This window comes from Perna viridis, chromosome 7, assembly GCF_037379345.1.
Source record: "Perna viridis isolate PV_CMFRI_1.1 ecotype Kerala chromosome 7, ASM3737934v1, whole genome shotgun sequence".
Taxonomy (NCBI): domain Eukaryota; kingdom Metazoa; phylum Mollusca; class Bivalvia; order Mytilida; family Mytilidae; genus Perna; species Perna viridis.
The window spans coordinates 10,486,104-10,505,722 of NC_142451.1; the positions used below are offsets into that span (position 1 = coordinate 10,486,104).

Here is a 19,619-nt window from a genome sequence, read left to right on the forward strand (position 1 = left end):
ATTATTTTGACACTGGGTATAAGTCATGTAACAGAGTCAATTAAAGTAAAATTTTGTGAATGGGTAATTTTCTGATGCAATTATATTCTTATAAAATGTTCTGATTTTATTGTGAATTTTTTAGGTGAAATGTGATAAAGGTTATTATGAATTGATAAGTATACAATCATTATGGCCATATTTTTTTTCTTAGGTATGCATGAGTATGGTAGATTGAAGTCCAAGATAGCATGGGGAGAAGGAGGCTCTGACTCAGAACAACTTGAACAGTACTTTTTTGAAATGCAAGAAGTGTCTGGTGACAATTTAGCTCAGAGTGTGTAGTTCAGAGTATTGCTATATCACTTTAAGTTCACCTAGCTCTAAATATGCCATGAGCAGTTGTTAGATATTTGAAATATTTGTTTTTACTCAAGGCACCAAGCTTGTTAGATAACCAACAAAATGTGTAAAAAATATTTATTATTATTCAATTATTTTTTAATGATAGATGTTGTGTTCATAATCCGGCAAAAAAGTTAGTAACCGGTAATATAATTGTTTGTATGTTTGCATTGAATTAGTGCCTGTGGTTATATAAATTCCAATATAACACTCAACAGGGAAGTGCTCTCCGCCAGTAGATTTTGACTAAGAAAATAAAAAAAAATTATTTTCTCTGCTCATATTTTACCCAAGGGAATATATTTTTGGTTCTTGTACTCAACCTGACCAAACGGTTGAGTTCGCTTGTGTAAGCATTTTGTTTTGGTTGTTTCCAACTGTTGGTTGTCATCAGCTTTTTTTTGAAAGACAGGGCAATATATGTTACATCCAGTAGTACCAGCATCCTGTGTAAAATACTTTACACTGAAAAAAAAATTCATTTCATATTTAATCTGCAGATATTTTATAATGGTTAAATATTTTCCTTGGCTGCTAGATTGTTGATATACAAAACCTTATCATGATTAACATTCATGGGTCTGATGGGGTTTTCTTTAGGGTCACAATTACCATTTAAAAACTGGGGCATGGTTTTTTGTTGGGTAAAAGAGTTCACAAAGTTAGGTGATTATGATTCAGTTTTTGATGTGACAGGATATTTTTAGATATTAATTAGTATCCAGGAGATTTTTATACCCTGCAGGTGGGGAGTATATAGTGATAGGGGTGTCCGTCTGTCTGTCCTTCTGTTACACAAGGAGACTCATCTCTTATCTGTAACACCACTGAAAAGAATTGAATGAAACTTTAATAGAATCTTTTTTTAAAATGTTCCTATTGTGCACCTCCTATTTTATAATTTAATCCCAATCAATTTTGGGGGTTTCACATAGCAAAAAATGGACTTAAATGGGGGGACCCATCTATATATCTGTTACTTCCCTTATACCACAGAATTGAATTGAATGAAACTTTCACAGATTTTTTATTGCAAGTGCCAATTGTGCACCTCCTTTGTAGATTTTGATCTGACTCAATTTAGGGCTTCTGTCTAGCAAAATATGGGCTTAATCATTTGATAGTATGGAGACAAGGGGGGACCTGTATCTTATCCATTACCCTTTCTATACTAATGTAAGGAATTTAATGAAATTTTCACAGAATCATTATTACATGTTCCCATTGTGCACCTCCTGCTTTAGATTTTGATCCAAAGCAAAATGAAGGTTAAAAGGTGCATGACACAGTGTTTTCCCTAAAATTTACAGATGGCATCCTGGTTACCTCTGAATTTTGATAAAGCATCTTGCATCAAAAAATTATAATATCATCAGATTTATTTTGGACCTTATGAGAAGTTCTTTTTGGATAGCATCCTGGTAAAAAATATAGCATCAAGGCAATGTGATGCTATATGGCCTTTGGGAGATCACTGTACAGTTATCCAATGGGGTAATGGGGTATTAAGTTTTTGTAGTTTTAATTAGTAATCAGGACATTATTTTATGGGATGTTTTGTAAATTACTTTTATACCCCCTGCACTCACCTTGTCTGTCCTTCAGTCTGTCAGTCTTGTTACACTTTTTATTGTAACAGATTTCTCAGCTTCTGCTGGAGAGAATGCTTAAATATATGGTATATTGATTTCTCATGACTAGTACTATGTCTCCCCTTTTCAGGATCGTCCCTCATCTATTTCATGTTTTTTAGTTATTTAGTTGCTGAATGATGGAAATTTTCATAACAAATTTCTCAGCTTCTATTGGAAGGAATACTTACATATTTGATATATTGCTTTATCATGATGACTGGTACCTTGTCTCCCCCATTCAGGTTAGTTGCTATCTATTTCCTGTTTACTGATTGACTTCATAGTTTTTAAATGCTGCATATTGGAAATTTTGGTAACAGATTTCTGAGATTCTACTTGAGGGATTGCTTTAATACTTGGTATATTACTTTCTCATGATGACTTGTACAGTGTATCACGTTCCCAGCTTTGATTGGAAGGGTTGATAGGGGTATTCTTAGCATGCCCTAGCATGTCCTATCATGCAACACCTTTTTTGTCCAGGATATTATTCTGTGGTTAAATGTTATCTTAGAAAAAATATGCCTACGTGTACAAGTATATGAGAAAAGTAATTAATTGCCAGGATATTATAAAACAGTAAAATATTATTATGGATAATATTTTCAATGACAAAACATTTTAAAAACATACTGTATCCATTTTTGTTTTTAAGTACTGCCTGAATTCCAACCAAATTGACAGGATAATTTTCTTTATCTATTAGCAATAATTCACAAGTAAATCCAGCCAAATTTATTAATAGGACAGATAAAGACTGCTATTTTGATTTTTTAACACATTTCTCTTTGGGTGTTACTATGTAAAGTATATGGGTTTTTATTGTTACCGAGGTACTAACTATTGTTCTCAGCATTGCTTCAGACAATAGTTAGTACCTCAGGGACAATACAACTGCTATTACCCTCACATCCAGTTAATAAGTGTTTTATTATACTGAAAAACTACTGGTATGCAGTTTGTGTGCATGTTTTTCATTAGCACTGTTAAAACTGACCTGAACCAATATTATGATGCATATATGTGCCTGCATCATTTATAATGTCCTCTTTTCTTGTTTTAATGAAATGTTTTTGAAGGCAGAAACAAATAGCCGTGAAGGATTTAGGGGCATACAAGTGGCCATCCGTTTTACAAGTTCCGCCATAAAACTTCTTCAGTACCCCTGCAACATCACTTATGTCAGTGGTCTCCAAAGCCTCTAGTGATTTAAATTGATTGTCTTTCACTTGTAAATATTCTTGTAATGTAAGAACAACTCCAATTATTACTTCCTTTGTTGCCTTTGCAACTTTTTCATCGATTATCTTAATCAAATCGCCTTCATCTAGGGAAGCGAACCTACATCCCTCAGACATTTTGTTGTTGTCCTCTGCTGTTACGTTATTTTATCCTACAATGAAAACTCCTGAGTTCTCTCCTATGATGTCATTCGATTTAAACCAATGAAATAAATGTGACAAAAAAAGTCCAGGAAATTTGATCGTGAAATTTACCGTAGAGGGAAAATATTCAAAACTATTTCACCGGATAGGGAAATAGTTATCTAGACGACTTAAAAGAATGAAACAGCAAAATTACTGTATTACTTTTATATAGTTAAGTAAGCACTGAAGTATAATAATATGAAATAATTCCCTAATTACAATTAGGAATACCTCTGGCTGGTTTATAATAACTTACAGTAATATTATAAATCAAGCAGTGGAAATAATTTAATAGGTACGGAAAATTTTTCATCCTCTGGAAAAAAAGTTAATGTGAAACAATATCTAGAGGATAGTATTACGTCTTTCTAAGTATGGTAGGAATTATGTTAGGATGGTTAATTTAAATGTTCAAATTATCGACTTCTGATTCTAGTTGTTTGGGTGAGGTTAAGATCATATTTATAGTTGATTTATGTCCAAATTACAATGCATTCAATTCACAGCATTCCCTTTTCCTTAGTAAGTTCATTGTTGTTTCTTAAATGTTGAATCACAAATACTGTATAATTTTATACAATTTTACAAGAAAGGAAATAGGAAATATGTTTAAGAGACAAACAGCCCATGGACCTTTTGCCTTTGACCGGCCCCTAACATGATAAACCAGTTCAGTGTAATTGGCATCAGACTATTCCTTAAACATATAAAAAATACTTTTATACTTGTATATTTTCAGGTTCGACTCAAGACTTGGTTATTTTAGCTCACAGAAAATTCACTTATTCTTATAAAGGGAAGAAGAGAACCTTTGATGCCTTAGAATGCAGACCATCAAAAGGACTAATGGAGCGAGTGACATTTGTTCTTGGTTTTGTCATTGAGCTCCAACAATATGCCAAAGATTACTCTTTGCCAATATGTGGAATCAATGATAGAGGGGATACTGTATGGTCAGATATAACATATTGGAGACAGTCCTATCTGTGTGGTCCTAAGACGAGATGTCCAATGGGATTTGGTTCTGTAGTTGATGGTAAATTTATGAGGTTTGATTGTGAAAGGATTTCTCTAGATGTTCCATAGGTTTTGTCTTAGTAGGTTCTATCTGTTAAAACCATTGAAGAGACAACAAGGATTTCATAAAAAAAAACTTCCCAAATAACATTTTAAGGTGAGTAATGAAAAGAAAAGAGGGGGGTCACTGGGCAAAAAAAATATTAATGCTTTGAAATTATTAAAACCAGAGGATTAAAAAAAACTGGCAAGAATGGCTGAACACAAGCAGCCAACATCCTTAATAAATGTCAGACAAGAGAAGATTTATGCATGTCAGAAAATCACTTTTATTTCAGAAACAGTTACAGACCAAATAACGTGTCATAGTTTTTCATTTAGTTTTTGCACTTTTGAGATAATATATGCTTATGAAATTGGACTTTACAAGAGTTATCATTCTTGATTCATGATTTTATTGATATTAAGTGGCAAATTAATGTATGGTTTTTTCCAAAATACAGATCTGTATGTGGGAAAGACTTTTTACAGAGCTGCCAACTCCTACTATTTAAGCGTAAGTCTCCCAATGTTGGCAAAAGTTCATGCTACTAATTAGCAGGAAAAAAAATGAAAATCGGGATTTTTGTCATCGTCAAGACTGCTTTGGTTTTGAAAAGAGTAAAATCCACTTCAAAGTCTTGGGCATTTGCCAATAATGTACATGTATTTTACAATACAAAATGAACCTTACAGTTTTTTGATCGAGCTTGCATAGAAGCTTTATAAAACAAAAATGTCTGTTCCTCACAAAAAATCTCCAGCAGACCCACAGTTTTACAATTTTTCTTAACTTCAGGTTGGCAGCTCTGGATGTTAGGTAAAAGACCAAAAGAAGCAACATTGGTTTATTGAGGCTTCCATTACTGTTTATCATCTCTACCACTGGCAGTGTCTGAATTTTATATGCAATGGTACTGATATGATATTATGAGTAAAAGTTCAAATGCTTTACTTCAAATTTATCTCAACACACAGCATTTAGGATACTTGCAGTGTGGTGAGTGGTTAAATCAGAGTCAGAATAATTTGTCTGAGTGAGGTGGCATTGCAGTATAGTATCGAAGATTAAAAATGGTGACCATATTTTCAAATTTTCAGTTGCAGGTTATTATACGGGAGAAATCTTTTAACCAGGGAGTTTATGGGGAGGCAACTCTTTGTTGGACATGGGGCTCAAATGCAGGAGCCTACCATGAAATGCAGAGTGTTGGCAGGTATACTTTACGATAATGGATCTGTCAAACATCCATGAATTATTTTTGTTTTAATATATAGATCCACACATTGTGATGTACATTGATGATTGCATGAGGAATCTTGGATTATATAAATGTCATGTGTTTGTTCAGTTGGCTGGCTCTCCAGCATCAGAAGAAACAGAGGCAGATTTTTCAGTAGTAGAAGATACATGTAAGTTTTGCTATTTTAATGTTGCAAATTAAGATGTCTGGCTACCAAAAAAAAATCAAATTCAAATTTATCACTTTACATGGGACAAATTGCAATATCAAATTTTACATGTTTTTCATATGTTCAAATACATATGAAAAACATATGGAAACATATGTTATAATTATTCCTGTGTAATTGAAAATTTTAAAGGTGTTATGCCCAGGCTAATACTGTGCTGTGTTTTATGTGGATCCTGAAAAATTCAAAAGATCTTCTGGAAACATGCTAGATTATTATTGGGATATAAGAGCCTCTCATTTTTCAGCATTGTATACTACTATTCCACATACTGAGTTGAAGTTCTGACTCAAAATATTATTCATTTTTGGTTGTTTTTGGTTGAAACACCTTGATATAAATATGAAGTGCTTGGTAGTGAGTCTCCATACTTTGTAAAAAAACAATTTCAAAACATTTTGTAAATGTACTTAAGAAAATGTTGTCAAAATGCTAGAATTTTTTATCGGACAACATAATAACTTATAGTAATATTATAAATCAAGCAGTGGAAATAATTTAATAGGTACGGAAAATTTTTCATCCTCTGGAAAAAAAGTTAATGTGAAACAATATCTAGAGGATAGTATTACGTCTTTCTAAGTATGGTAGGAATTATGTTAGGATGGTTAATTTAAATGTTCAAATTATCGACTTCTGATTCTAGTTGTTTGGGTGAGGTTAAGATCATATTTATAGTTGATTTATGTCCAAATTACAATGCATTCAATTCACAGCATTCCCTTTTCCTTAGTAAGTTCATTGTTGTTTCTTAAATGTTGAATCACAAATACTGTATAATTTTATACAATTTTACAAGAAAGGAAATAGGAAATATGTTTAAGAGACAAACAGCCCATGGACCTTTTGCCTTTGACCGGCCCCTAACATGATAAACCAGTTCAGTGTAATTGGCATCAGACTATTCCTTAAACATATAAAAAATACTTTTATACTTGTATATTTTCAGGTTCGACTCAAGACTTGGTTATTTTAGCTCACAGAAAATTCAAATTTATCACTTTACATGGGACAAATTGCAATATCAAATTTTACATGTTTTTCATATGTTCAAATACATATGAAAAACATATGGAAACATATGTTATAATTATTCCTGTGTAATTGAAAATTTTAAAGGTGTTATGCCCAGGCTAATACTGTGCTGTGTTTTATGTGGATCCTGAAAAATTCAAAAGATCTTCTGGAAACATGCTAGATTATTATTGGGATATAAGAGCCTCTCATTTTTCAGCATTGTATACTACTATTCCACATACTGAGTTGAAGTTCTGACTCAAAATATTATTCATTTTTGGTTGTTTTTGGTTGAAACACCTTGATATAAATATGAAGTGCTTGGTAGTGAGTCTCCATACTTTGTAAAAAAACAATTTCAAAACATTTTGTAAATGTACTTAAGAAAATGTTGTCAGAATGCTAGAATTTTTTATCGGACAACATATTTGTCTAGTGTGGTGGAAATTTTATCAACAGACTGTCAGCATTCCTTTTGGAACAAATTGTGCTCTGCTTATTGCTGACCTATTCATTCTAATATTTCTAATTTACTTTACATATTCTTTTGGTTATGTTATGTTCTTTGTTGTGTTTTTCTATTTCCTCTGCTTAGTCTTTATCATTGGAATATGTTCTTTTGATATCCATTCAAATTCACACAAAAAGCCGATACTAAAATTAATTTATTTTGCAGTATTTGTGAATTATATGAGAATGATATAATTTTTTCTATTTGTTCATGTAGGTAAAAGTGATGAAACAGTTACAAATCAGGAAAATAAAGAAGAGGAGAAGGAAAACGATTTCGTTATATATAATACTTCGTTACCTGCTGAAGTGAAAGAGGTATATATAATTGTATAAGTATCATATATAAATAACCGTTTTGGGTTTATGGTTTTGGCATTATGTGAGTGTATTAATTTTTGCGGATTCTGTCAAGTAAACATGTTGGCGGATATCAATTTTTATGGTTTAAAAAATGGTTACCTTGTATAATTTTTAAAATAAATTTTGCAGGTACATGTACTATTTTTTTTAGATCTTTTGTCCACAGTGAAAACAGCAAAAATGAATACTTTAACAATACCTGTTAACCTTTTGTACTGTCCATGCAGGAAATCATGAGATTTTTTGTGACATTTTCAATATTTTGTATATATTTCATGTGTATATACAAGTCAGTACATAACAATATGAATTGCTATATTTTATGCAGTTTTTACAATGAGAATCACAGAAGTTAAGCCTTGTAAGAAATTTCTCAACAATTTTACTATCCGGTGACATTTTTTTTTTACAAGTCAGTTAAATGATCCACTACCAAACAATATGCCGGTAAGTCATGCTCGGCAACAAAATTACAGAATAGAGTCCCTGCTCTAATTCTGGGGATTTATGGAATGCTTCGACATCGATAGAAAAAGGAAGAGATGTGATGAAACGCAACAGCTGCACCATCTTATTACCTCATTCTAGATGGAATAAAAGTGGCAAGACCAAGACCTTGAGTAACAGAAATAGCCTTTTTATGACCAGCATTTTCTGCATGCCTTTTACATCATTTGTTTCTACATGTATAACACTGATATTTGAATGGTTGGTAGTTTGCTGAGTCTTTGGCTAATGGACAAGATTTGAGCCATGTGACAATGTGTGCAATGTAGTATGTTCTGGTGAATAGTTGCAAGAATGTTTCTTTTTTGTGGGAGTGTTGGAAGTAGCCAATCTCAAATGCCATCATTTTATTTTCCTTGAAAGTGAGACATCCTTTTGGTTAAAAAATGGCTGAAGAATTTCTTTCAATCACCCATCTTCACTTAACTATCCACTCCAAATCATAAACTATTGGGGTTTCCTTATCAAGAGGGAAAAGTCTAGAGATTACCTGAGAAGTAATCAGCTGTTCAAAGTGTTAAATTTACCAAGTGCATACTAGATGGTATGTTATTTGTCTGAAAAATGACAAAAATGGTACTAAAACTGTTAGGTTTAGCCAAATTCCGACATGGGGTAAAAGAGATCTATCTGTGGTCAAATTTTCATTTTGATCTGTTAAGCCATGTTGGAGTTATTGCCCTTTTTCGACATTATTTTTAGCTCACCTGGCCAAAGGCCATTTGAGCTATTGCCATTACTTGGTGTCCGTCATTGTCGTTGTCTGTGATTGTCGTACGTTGTCGTTAACAATTTTTTTAAAACTCTGACACTACTTGACCAATTTGAACCAAACTTGGTATGAATGTTCTTTGGGGTATGCTGCATAGAACTACTGTGGGGATTTTTGATCTGTCGAAAAACATGGTCGCCTTTACTAAAAATATCTTATAGGACAGACAGTATTTTTTCGCATATATCTCCAAAACTGTTAGGTTTAGCCAAATTCTGACATGTGGTAAAAGTGTTCAGCATGATGAAATCTATCTGTGGTCAAATTTTCATTTTAATCTGTGAAGCCATGTTGGAGTAATTGCCCTTTTTCAACGTTTTTTTTTTGCTATTTTTAATATTATTTCTTTAAAACATCTTCTTCTCTGACACTACTTGACCAATTTGAACCAAACTTGGTAAGAATGTTCCTTTGGGAATCGTGCATAGAACTGATGTGGGCATTTTCGATCTGTTGAAAAACATGGCTGCCATTACTAAAAATAGAACATAGGGGATCAGATAGTAGTTTTTCGCATATATCTCCAAAACCATTAGGTTTAGCCAACTTCTACTGTGGGTAAAAGTATTTAGCATGATGAGTTCTATCTGTGGTCAAATTTTCATTTCAATTTGTTAAGCCATGTTGGAGTTATTGCCTTTTTTCGACGTTTTTTTGTTGTTTTTAATGTTATCTCTTTCAAAAATCTTCTCCTTTGTCAATACCTGACCAATTGGAACCAAACTTGGTATGAATGATCGCTGAGTATTGTGCATAGAACTGATGTGGGGATTTTTGATCTGTCGAAAAACATGGCTGCTGTTACTAAAAATAGAACATAGGGGTCAGAGAGTAGTTTTTTGCATACATCCCTAAAACTGTTAGGTTTAGCCAAATTCTGACATGGTGTTAAAGTGTTCAGCATGATGAGGTCTAGCTGTGGCCAAATTTTCATTTTTATCTGTTAAGCCATGTTGAGTTACATATGTATTGCCTTTTTTCGACATTTTTTTTTGTTTTTAATGTTATCTCTTTCAAAAATCTTCTCTGTCACTACTTGATCAATTGGAACCAAACTTGGTATGAACCTTCCTTGGGGTATCCTGCATAGAACTGATGAGTTCTATCTGTGGTCAAATTTTCATTTCAATTTGTTAAGCCATGTTGGAGTTATTGCCCTTTTTCGACGTTTTTTTGTTGTTTTTAATGTTATCTCTTTCAAAAATCTTCTCCTTTGTCAATACCTGACCAATTGGAACCAAACTTGGTATGAATGATCGCTGAGTATTGTGCATAGAACTGATGTGGGGATATTTTATCTGTCCAAAAAACATGGCCACCGTTACTAAAAATAGAACACAGGGGTCAGACAGTAGTTTTTTCGCATATATCTCCAAAACCATTAGGTTTAGCCAACTTCTGCCATGGGTAAAAGTGGTCAGCATGATGAGATTTATCTGTGGTAAAATTTTTCATTTTACTCTGTTAAGCCATGTTTGAGTTATTGCCCTTTTTGGATGTTTTTTTAGCTCACCTGGCCAAGACCATTTGAGCTATTGACATCACTTGGTGTCCGTCGTCATCATTGTTTGTCATTGTCATCCGTCGTTAACGATTTTTTAAAACTCTTCTCCTCTGACACTACTTGACCAATTGGAACCAAACTTGGGTTGAATGTTTTTTGGGATATCCTGCATAGAACTGATGTGGGGATTTTTTATCTGTCAAAAAAAAATGGTCGCCTTTACTAGAAATATAGCTTGTAGGTCAGACAGTAGTTTTTAGCATATATCTCCAAAAAAACGTTTGGTTAAGCCAAATTCTGACGGGATAAAAGTGTTCAGCATGATGAGATCTATCTGTGGTCAAATTTTCATTTTAATCTGTTTAGCCATGTTGGAGTTGCTGACCTTTTTCAACGTTTTTTTGTTGTTTTTAATGTTATCTCTTTCAAAAATCTTCTTCTCTGTCACTACTTGACCAATTTGAACCAAACTTGGTATGAATGATCCTTGGGGTATTTTGCATAGAACTGATATGGGGATTTTTGATCTGTCGAAAAACATGGTCGCCTTTATTAAAAATATAACTTATAGGTCAGACAGTAGTTTTTCGTTTAGGTTTAGCCAATTTCTGACGAGATAAAAGTGTTCAGCAAGATGAGATCTATCTGTGGTCAAATTTTCATTTTTATCTGTGAAGCCATGTTGGAGGTATTAAAATTGTCAGTTGACTTCTTGTAAGAGTTATTGCCCTTGAAAGATGAAAAAATGACAGATTTTTTTTTTTTACAGTTTTCAGCCAATATCTTGGAAACTATAATAGATAGAAAGAAACTTTCTATCACTGAAATGATCATTCTGATAGTCCTACTAGTAGGATTCCTAAAAAAAAAACAGTTACAAAGTACTTATGTTTCAAACAGAACCACCATGGAAATAGGAAAATATCAGATTGGCATCTCTACATTGATGAACAAATAAATTTTATTAATCCTTTTTTTTATTGTTTATTTTTAGAAAGAATCAGAATCACCAACTGGTTTGATAATAGTAATCAGCTTTACTGCTCTGATATTACTGATAGCTGGCTTCCTTGGGTAGTAAGTATATAATATCAGACGAAAATTTTTTTATAGGCATAACTTTTGTTGAGTTTGTATGTTTGTTCTATCTCCATTCAAGGAGGTGGACCCAGGGTAAGGGAAATAACTCATGAAATCAGTGATATATGTTTGTATCATATTCAATTTCATCAGTCTTTCAAGCTCTCCTTTGAAATGGAGTGAAATCAGTGAGAGTTACTTTGATGCTTACATGAACTTGATGTAAAATGGTGAATACAAAAACATTCCAATGATTTGTAAGAGATGTGTCCCTTACCCTAGGTCTGCCTCCTTAAATTTGCTCCTATAGGGCTTGTAAGTCTCATTCTAGTTTCAGTTTTTCTTCTGGAATATTAGATGTAGAACGTATTGAAATCCGAAGGCCGGTCTGCATTTTATTTTTCACATCCGGGAAATGAAAACGCTGTATCACTATGCAAAATCTTCTATTTCTGCTTTTCTTAACATTTTTATTCAGTAGAACTAGATATTTCAGTAGTTTTTCACAAAAATATATTTTGCTTTTAACAATGAACTCAGTGCTATGTTAATGACGAATCTCTATGCATTTGAATGGGAGATGAGGACCCATTCTCATGAAATCACGGAGTCATGTGACAATACTTACATACCCTATATCCACCTGTCAAAAATTGATTTTGCATGTTACATAAAATGTATCTTTTACTTTGTGAATTTTGAAAAAAATGTTTATCTGGCAAGGTAAAATCCTATTGATTTTTAGGTAATAGGTAATGGTTATCATTATCAAAATCAAAGACTGAAGTCTTTAAAGTTGCCAATCATCAAATATTCTGTGCCACTGAATTTGGCTTGCTTTCAACATCCAAAATGGCACAACTCAAGCGAAGTTGCAATATGCTCTAAAATAAGGTGACTTCTGCTAGAATCTTGGTTCGCATGATCTTGATTACTCTTTCATAACCTTGATGACCTGAATCGATCAAAACAACTTATAACCAGGAAGTGTGGGTAATGTTTTTGTTCCTTAAGTTTCTTTCGAATTTTTAGCGATTTTTGCATTACTTATGATATTGACCAGGGAAACAAATTAGAAACCAGATTAAAGAACTGGCAACCTCTGAGACTAGGCGTTTCTCAGTAGTATTACAGAAAGTTCAATGTTAATCAATCATTTCATCTTTTAATGTAAACTTCCTGTTCTCATATGTATGTAAAAAACACACATAAAATACATGTGTATGGTATTTAAGAGGTACATTTCATCTCCTGTTAGTCTAGAAATGACAGCTTAATGGCACTTATCAGCAGCATAAAGTGGTATTGTAATATATAATTATGTAAATCATATGTTAATGTAAAGTACTGGAATTACTTAAAAAATAGATTTTAATTCAAAATTGGTTCACATCATAACCTTAGAATTCCTTGATGGATTTTGATTTCACAGACTCATTGGAAAATTGGGTTAATGGAAGAGATCTACAGACAACTTTCACAGGGATCTTTAATAGATGTTCCCATTATGCACCACCTATTTTAGATGTTCATCCAAATCACTTTGGGTATCATAGACTTTGTCATTGATGAATATGGGGACATTGTGGACCCGTATCTCATTTTTTACTCCTTCTACACCACTGATTGGAGTTGAAATGAAACTTTCACAGAATCTTTATTACATGCACCCATTGTGTACCTCCTATTTTAGATTTTAATCCAAATGAATATTGAGGTCAATAGATGCATGTTATCATATGTGAGAGTGTGGTATCAAGTTAGTTCAAAGTTTTTCTAGATTTTAAGTATCAGTATTTGTAAAATCAGACTGGAGGTGATTCATGCATGTCAAAAACCCACCAAATTCACTTTTATTTCTTGTTCAGAAACCCATGTAGATCACATAACCAGTCTTTGTTTTTCATTTTGGTGTTGCACTTTTGTGATAAAATTTATATAGATTATACATGAAATTAGCACTTTGCAAGAGTTATCGTTCTTGATTTTGTTCTCGTTGGTTGATTTTAGTGGGTGATAAATGTATGATTTTCTCAAAAGTGCAGATCTGAATTTGGAAAAACAAATTTTTCAGAAAAATATAGCATTTGCAGATTGGAAAAGCATTGTTATATTGTTGGGTTTATCTTCATCATGAATAACTTTAATATGGACAGTGTCTGAATTTTATATGGACTTGTACTTAATTGATGAATTTATATTTACTACTTTTGTGGTGAGTACATTTTCATGCAAAGAAACACACATGAAAAATTGGTACATCTTCAAAAACAGAAAAATATTTTTCGATAGTTCTAAATCTGAAAAAGTGCAATTTAGAATAGTAATTATGGGTAACATTGATCTTTGTACTGTGTATAAGTAAGATACATTTCATTGATTACTACATGTAGTACATATGAGACAACCCAAATTTCAGCACTAAAATACATTCTTGATTTACATTAACTGGTACAAACTGGCTTAAGGAGGTAGACCTAGGGTAAGGGACACAACTCTTAAAAATCATTGGAACATTAACCGGTACAAACTGGCTTAAGAAGGTAGACCTAGGGTAAGGGACACAACTCTTAAAAATAATTGGAACATTAACCGGTACAAACTGGCTTAAGAAGGTAGACCTAGGGTAAGGGACACAACTCTTAAAAAATCATTAGAACATTAACCGGTACAAACTGGCTTAAAGCTTTTAATAATTCTTTTCCATTGTCTTAGATAAACTACTGGGTACAAACCAATAATGGAACATACATCTATGGTTTAAGAAGAATAAACACATCATGAAAAGCACCTCAAGTCATTTTTGGTTAGTTTGTACTCTAGCAAAACAGCTTGAAGGATGGTGAATGTTGGTAATTGGGGAAAATATTTTCATAACATTTTCTCAGCAATCATAAATCACAGTCACAAGATATTTGTTAAGCAACTTCAATATGATGTCCCATAACATGGGGTGTGATTTCAGGTCCACCACACTTCTGCTTTCAGTTAACTGACTTGGTGTATTTGGCAACACAGCCATTTCTGTCTCAGACCCATTTGTAAATTTTTTTTGAGTTCACTTGTCATAAAAGTGAATGGCTGGAATATCTGTTGTCCTCACCTCAAATTTTGTGTACCTATCATTGAGTAATAAATTTATTTTCAGCTCCACGCAGAAAAAAATAAAACAGAAAAGAGAAGAAGAACAGCGCCTTATTCAAGTAACTATTAGATTTTTTATTTGAGAATGTATTGTACATGTACCTCACAGAAAGTTTTGGGATATATAGGAATAACCTTGTATGTCTGTATGTCTGTTTATCTATCTGTCTGTCCACGTCTTGTAATTGCTACTCCTCCTTATCCACACAAGGGATTTTTATATTTTGTAGAAAGGTTTGGGAAAAATCCTACTTGAAGGTTTACATGTTTAAACCAATAAAGCACAACTCCTCCTAAACTACATATTGGATTTTGATAGAATTGTTTTAAGAAAGGGTCAGTGTCGTATATTCATTTAGGAATATCATGAGTTGTTAATGACCTTCAAATCTAAATTAAAGGTTTACAATTTAATGTTCAAGTCCATTTAAAGCGTTGGGTATTCTTTATGTGAACTTGTGCACTGGATTAACAAGCCTCTTGTAAAACAAGTCAAAATTTTACCACAATAGGGACAGGAATAATAAATGAATGCAAAGTTACCTTGATGTTCAGTTTTGGAAAAACTGAACTTGCGCATCTAGAAGATAAGCTTACAAGGAATAAACCTGTTGATTCTGAGGTTTGATGGTCAAAGGTCAATATAACAAAAGACTTGATAGGAAAACTTGTTTCTGTCACATAATTTAAACTGTTATCACTGAATACACTTTTTCCTCTTTCTACCACCAAGTAGTAAGACCACTTTTCCATCTTTGGGACATAGCTTTTTTTTAGTCTTTAGTAGAATAAGTATGGTGAATATATCAAAGAGACAACAACCCTACCAGGATGAAAATATCAGCCCAAGGCCACCCATTGGTCTTCAGTGAATGACTAGGAAACCCTCACACCACAGGACAGGCTGCAGCTGGCCCCAAAACATCTTCATACACTGCTACAGCAAAATAGTTTCCCCTTTAAACTCAAGTAACATAAAAATAAATTAAAAATGAAATTGTATACATAAGTCTTAAAAGCTTGGTGGCTTACACAGTGCAGACTGCCTTGATGATTATAGTAGCAGGGTAGGAAACTCACTCAAATTCTAGACAGTCCTGAATACAATTTTTAAATATTTTTACTATATGGCTATATAAATTTTTGATAAAATTAGCCAGCCCTGCCAAAAAATAGCCAGTCGTGGGCTGGCGGGCAGACTACTATTTCTAACTCTGTATAGTAGTCTTAGATTGTAATAAAACTTGCACTGAAGGAATCTTTTCTGATGTTTAAAACACTTGTTGATTTTAGGTCACAGGTAAAGGTCATCAACACTAAAAATAGATTTGCAAGAAAGGGGGATTGTGCATGAGGATTTTAATTTTTTAGCTTACCTGGATTAAAAGTCCATTTGAGCTGTTGTCATCAATTTGCATTTATTAGAGTAATCTTTTGTTGTCATTTGGTTTTAACTGGAAAACTGTAATAGTTAGTATGATGATTCCTTGTTTGAGTTGTTCCCTTAAAATGACAAAAATGAAAAAAATTGGGACATTTGGTTATAGCACAAAATATAAACAATCCATATAAAAAAAACTTGAAGGATCCTGGTTAAATAGCAGCTCTTTATTTGAGTTGTTGCTTTTGAAAGGCTAAAGAAGAGTTTTTTCACCAGATGAGCAAATCAGATTCTTTTGAACCTTAAGTTCTGGGGCAGATTCAGGCGAGGGCGTGGCGGATGTGCCCCTTGCCCCCCTCCCCCAAAACAAATTTGCCAAGCATGGGTTGTCAGGGGTAGATTAAGGCGGTTTTAGATTGAAACTTTAATTTCTCGCTAGTTTTACCTCAAGAGATATCTACATTGCACCCACTCTAGAAGGATATTTCAAAAATTCAACCTCAAAATAACTGTGCACCTCCCCCCCCCCACCCCAATCAAAATCCTGGATCCGCCCTGGCTTTAGTGATAACAAGAATGGTTGTTTGTTGCAGATGTATCATGAAAAGCCTATCAATGAAGACGAACTGGGGACAAAATAAATATGAAGAACTATACTAACTGTAGAGTAAATCAACTCACATATTTCTAGATCTCATGTCCACATGGATTGACTTGTCCATTAAGAAGGCACAGATATGTTAATTATGTGAATAATGACCATGATGTTTTTGTATCACTCAAGGCCACTCCAAATAAATTTTTCGTTCTTTGGAATCTTTTGCACTTGAAAACGAACAAAACTTTTTTTTTTTCTGAGTCCATTCTTTTTATCATTACAACTTCCATTTTAATTCAAAGAGTTTTTCCTCTTCTGGTTGAAATATTTCTTTTGAAATATTATTGAAAACATATATTTTGAAGAAAAATTGTGCTTACTTTACCATAACTTTTAATTTTCACACAAATCTTGACAAATTAGAAAAAAAACATATTGGTTGCTAGGACACTATTATATCTTAAATGTCTGAAAGAACAAAAACTTGATTTGATTGGCCTTATTCTTGTGTGATATTATTTCATCAATGCTCAATTGATAATTAATGTTATTGAAAGTTTCTTCATTGTTATCAGTTTAGGAAGTTTCTACCTCATGAATAAAACTTACATAGCAATTAAAGTATTTTTGTTGGTCATGTACCAAATTAAACAGGAATTACTGTCAGCATACCCCCCACAAAAGGATACACTAGCTTCCATTTGTCATGTTTGTAAAAAAACTATAGAAATTTCATCTAATCTTATATGAAAACCTAAAAGCATTTTGATGACAATCAGATAAGAAGATGCACTATCAAATAACCATTCTCTAAAAAAGCATTTAGATCAATTGATTTATAAGGGATGAATATGAGTACTCTTACTATCTATATGTGTGACTGGCAAAATAAAGGTTATGAAAATATAAACCACAAAGGACATGGGTCAACTTTATTGGTATTTAGTATTCAGGAGTTAATGCTAAAATTAGTCATTTAAATACTTCAGGAATCAATATTATATTTGGCTGATTGGGAAACACTGGGATTGTCCTATGACAAATTGAATCTAATTAATAATGACACTGAGCAATGACATTATGATGATAAAACTTAAACCAAAAACATAACAAAATAAAAATATTCAAAGGTCAGGCTTGCACAAATAACCTTTTATCTAACAATGAAATACTACATTGTTCAATTGGGCTAGCTACAAACAACGAATACATTACAATTGTGTCTTAATAAGCTCCTTAAGGTTTTATGTTTCTGTGTTTAATTTTTTTCATCAAAAAGATACACATATTACCAACTCTCTTGCCCTAATAGATGATGTATTTGTGTTATATTTCAAAACGCATAGTCCAATACATTGTAATGATTGCAATGGTGCCTCTTTGGAAATTGTAGACTCAAAGTGTTCAATTTAGAGGAAAAATGTCAAATTTCAATTTTCAATGACTTTTGTTGCTGATTTTTGTACTATTCCTCCATCTAATTTTTTTTTCACAATTTCACATTTTTAGAACAAAAAGGTTTTTTTTTTACCAATTCAAATGAAAATTTCAAACATTTGATCTATTTTTGAAATTGGTCTTACTTGTGGTTAGAATCCTTGACAAAATGGTTAGGTCCTTAATTTATATTAAAATAGAAAACACCATGTGCATGGTGACATTACCTATTTATCATCCCCTGAAAGTTTCATGATAATTCATCAATCTGTTTAGGAGAAGTAATAGAAATAAAATGAGTAAAATTGACATTTAACCAAGTCAATGCTAAAGTCCATCTTTAGGGAATATAACTCACAAATTCATTCAGGTAAAAAATCAAAATATCAGTACCCAATAATATCTTGCCCTGAAAGTTTTATATAAAAAACAAAACATTTAGGGATTTTGGAAGAGTTAATGATGGGTCAGTGGGTGCATGGACAGACAAACATACAGACCAACAGAAATCCTCAATCGTGATCACTATGTACTAGTATTTTATATTATGGGCTGTTCAAATTTCCAAATACAGTATGTATATTTTTCTGTACATGTAGTAAACTGTTTCAAGAGTTGGGCACTCTAACATATATTTAAATAGAAAAGCAAAGAATAGTAGTCAAAATAAACTGAATATGCGAATTTTCTGTATATAGTTCAGAAAGCTATTAATAAAAAAAAATAATGTCAAAAATTTTCAGCAAAAACTAATGCTGGATTTTTTTTAGGGTAAGGCCAAGGTTTTCCTTATTTTAATTTTAATTGTGGAAAATTCAAGATTGCACAATGTCCGATCTTATCTAGGCAATTTTAGAGTCAAAAGAGAAGAAAATCAAACCCAACATCAAGTTTTCTCATCAAACAATCAGCATTAACCCTTTAAGTTTCAAAGTGGTATAACCAGAGCAAAACAAATGACCCATGTTGTATAACAATTAAACAAACTTAGTTTTGATTATTACCATTAGAAATTGCATTACAATATGAACATACACCTGTTGAATCATCAATGCAACTTATGCAACTGCTTGAAAAAAAATTGCCCCCTTGTCCAGTTATTAGCAAGTATATTTTATCACATTTGTGTAAGGAATAGAACCAGGATTATCAGAAAGTTATCTGTGTTCAAGTATTTCAACAATTTACTTCTGAAAAGAAAGTAATTTGTACATATATACTTTAGAAATGATAATTGTTGTACATTAAAACGAATTAAAAGATTTCTACACTTGAAAAAAAAACCCCAAAAACCACTTGTAACAGAAATAATACACACAAGGGGAAAATGAC

General features: G+C 32.6%; 1 protein-coding gene across 2 annotated transcripts in view; it reads left to right on the forward strand.

Moving 5' to 3' along the window:
- The window catches only part of LOC148611283 (uncharacterized), a 36,593-nt gene extending 17,633 nt beyond the window's left edge, over positions 1 to 18,960 (forward strand). For both annotated transcript variants that reach the window (XM_088591680.1, XM_088591679.1), the window contains exons 6-12: positions 194 to 316; positions 4,185 to 4,481; positions 5,780 to 5,914; positions 7,719 to 7,819; positions 11,642 to 11,724; positions 14,876 to 14,930; positions 16,846 to 18,960. In XM_088591680.1, the coding sequence (XP_088447806.1) occupies positions 194 to 316; positions 4,185 to 4,481; positions 5,780 to 5,914; positions 7,719 to 7,819; positions 11,642 to 11,724; positions 14,876 to 14,930; positions 16,846 to 16,893 (842 nt within the window). In that variant the 3' untranslated portion in view covers positions 16,894 to 18,960. The remainder of the gene's footprint in view (positions 1 to 193; positions 317 to 4,184; positions 4,482 to 5,779; positions 5,915 to 7,718; positions 7,820 to 11,641; positions 11,725 to 14,875; positions 14,931 to 16,845) is intronic.
- Positions 18,961 to 19,619: the final 659 nt, after the last annotated feature.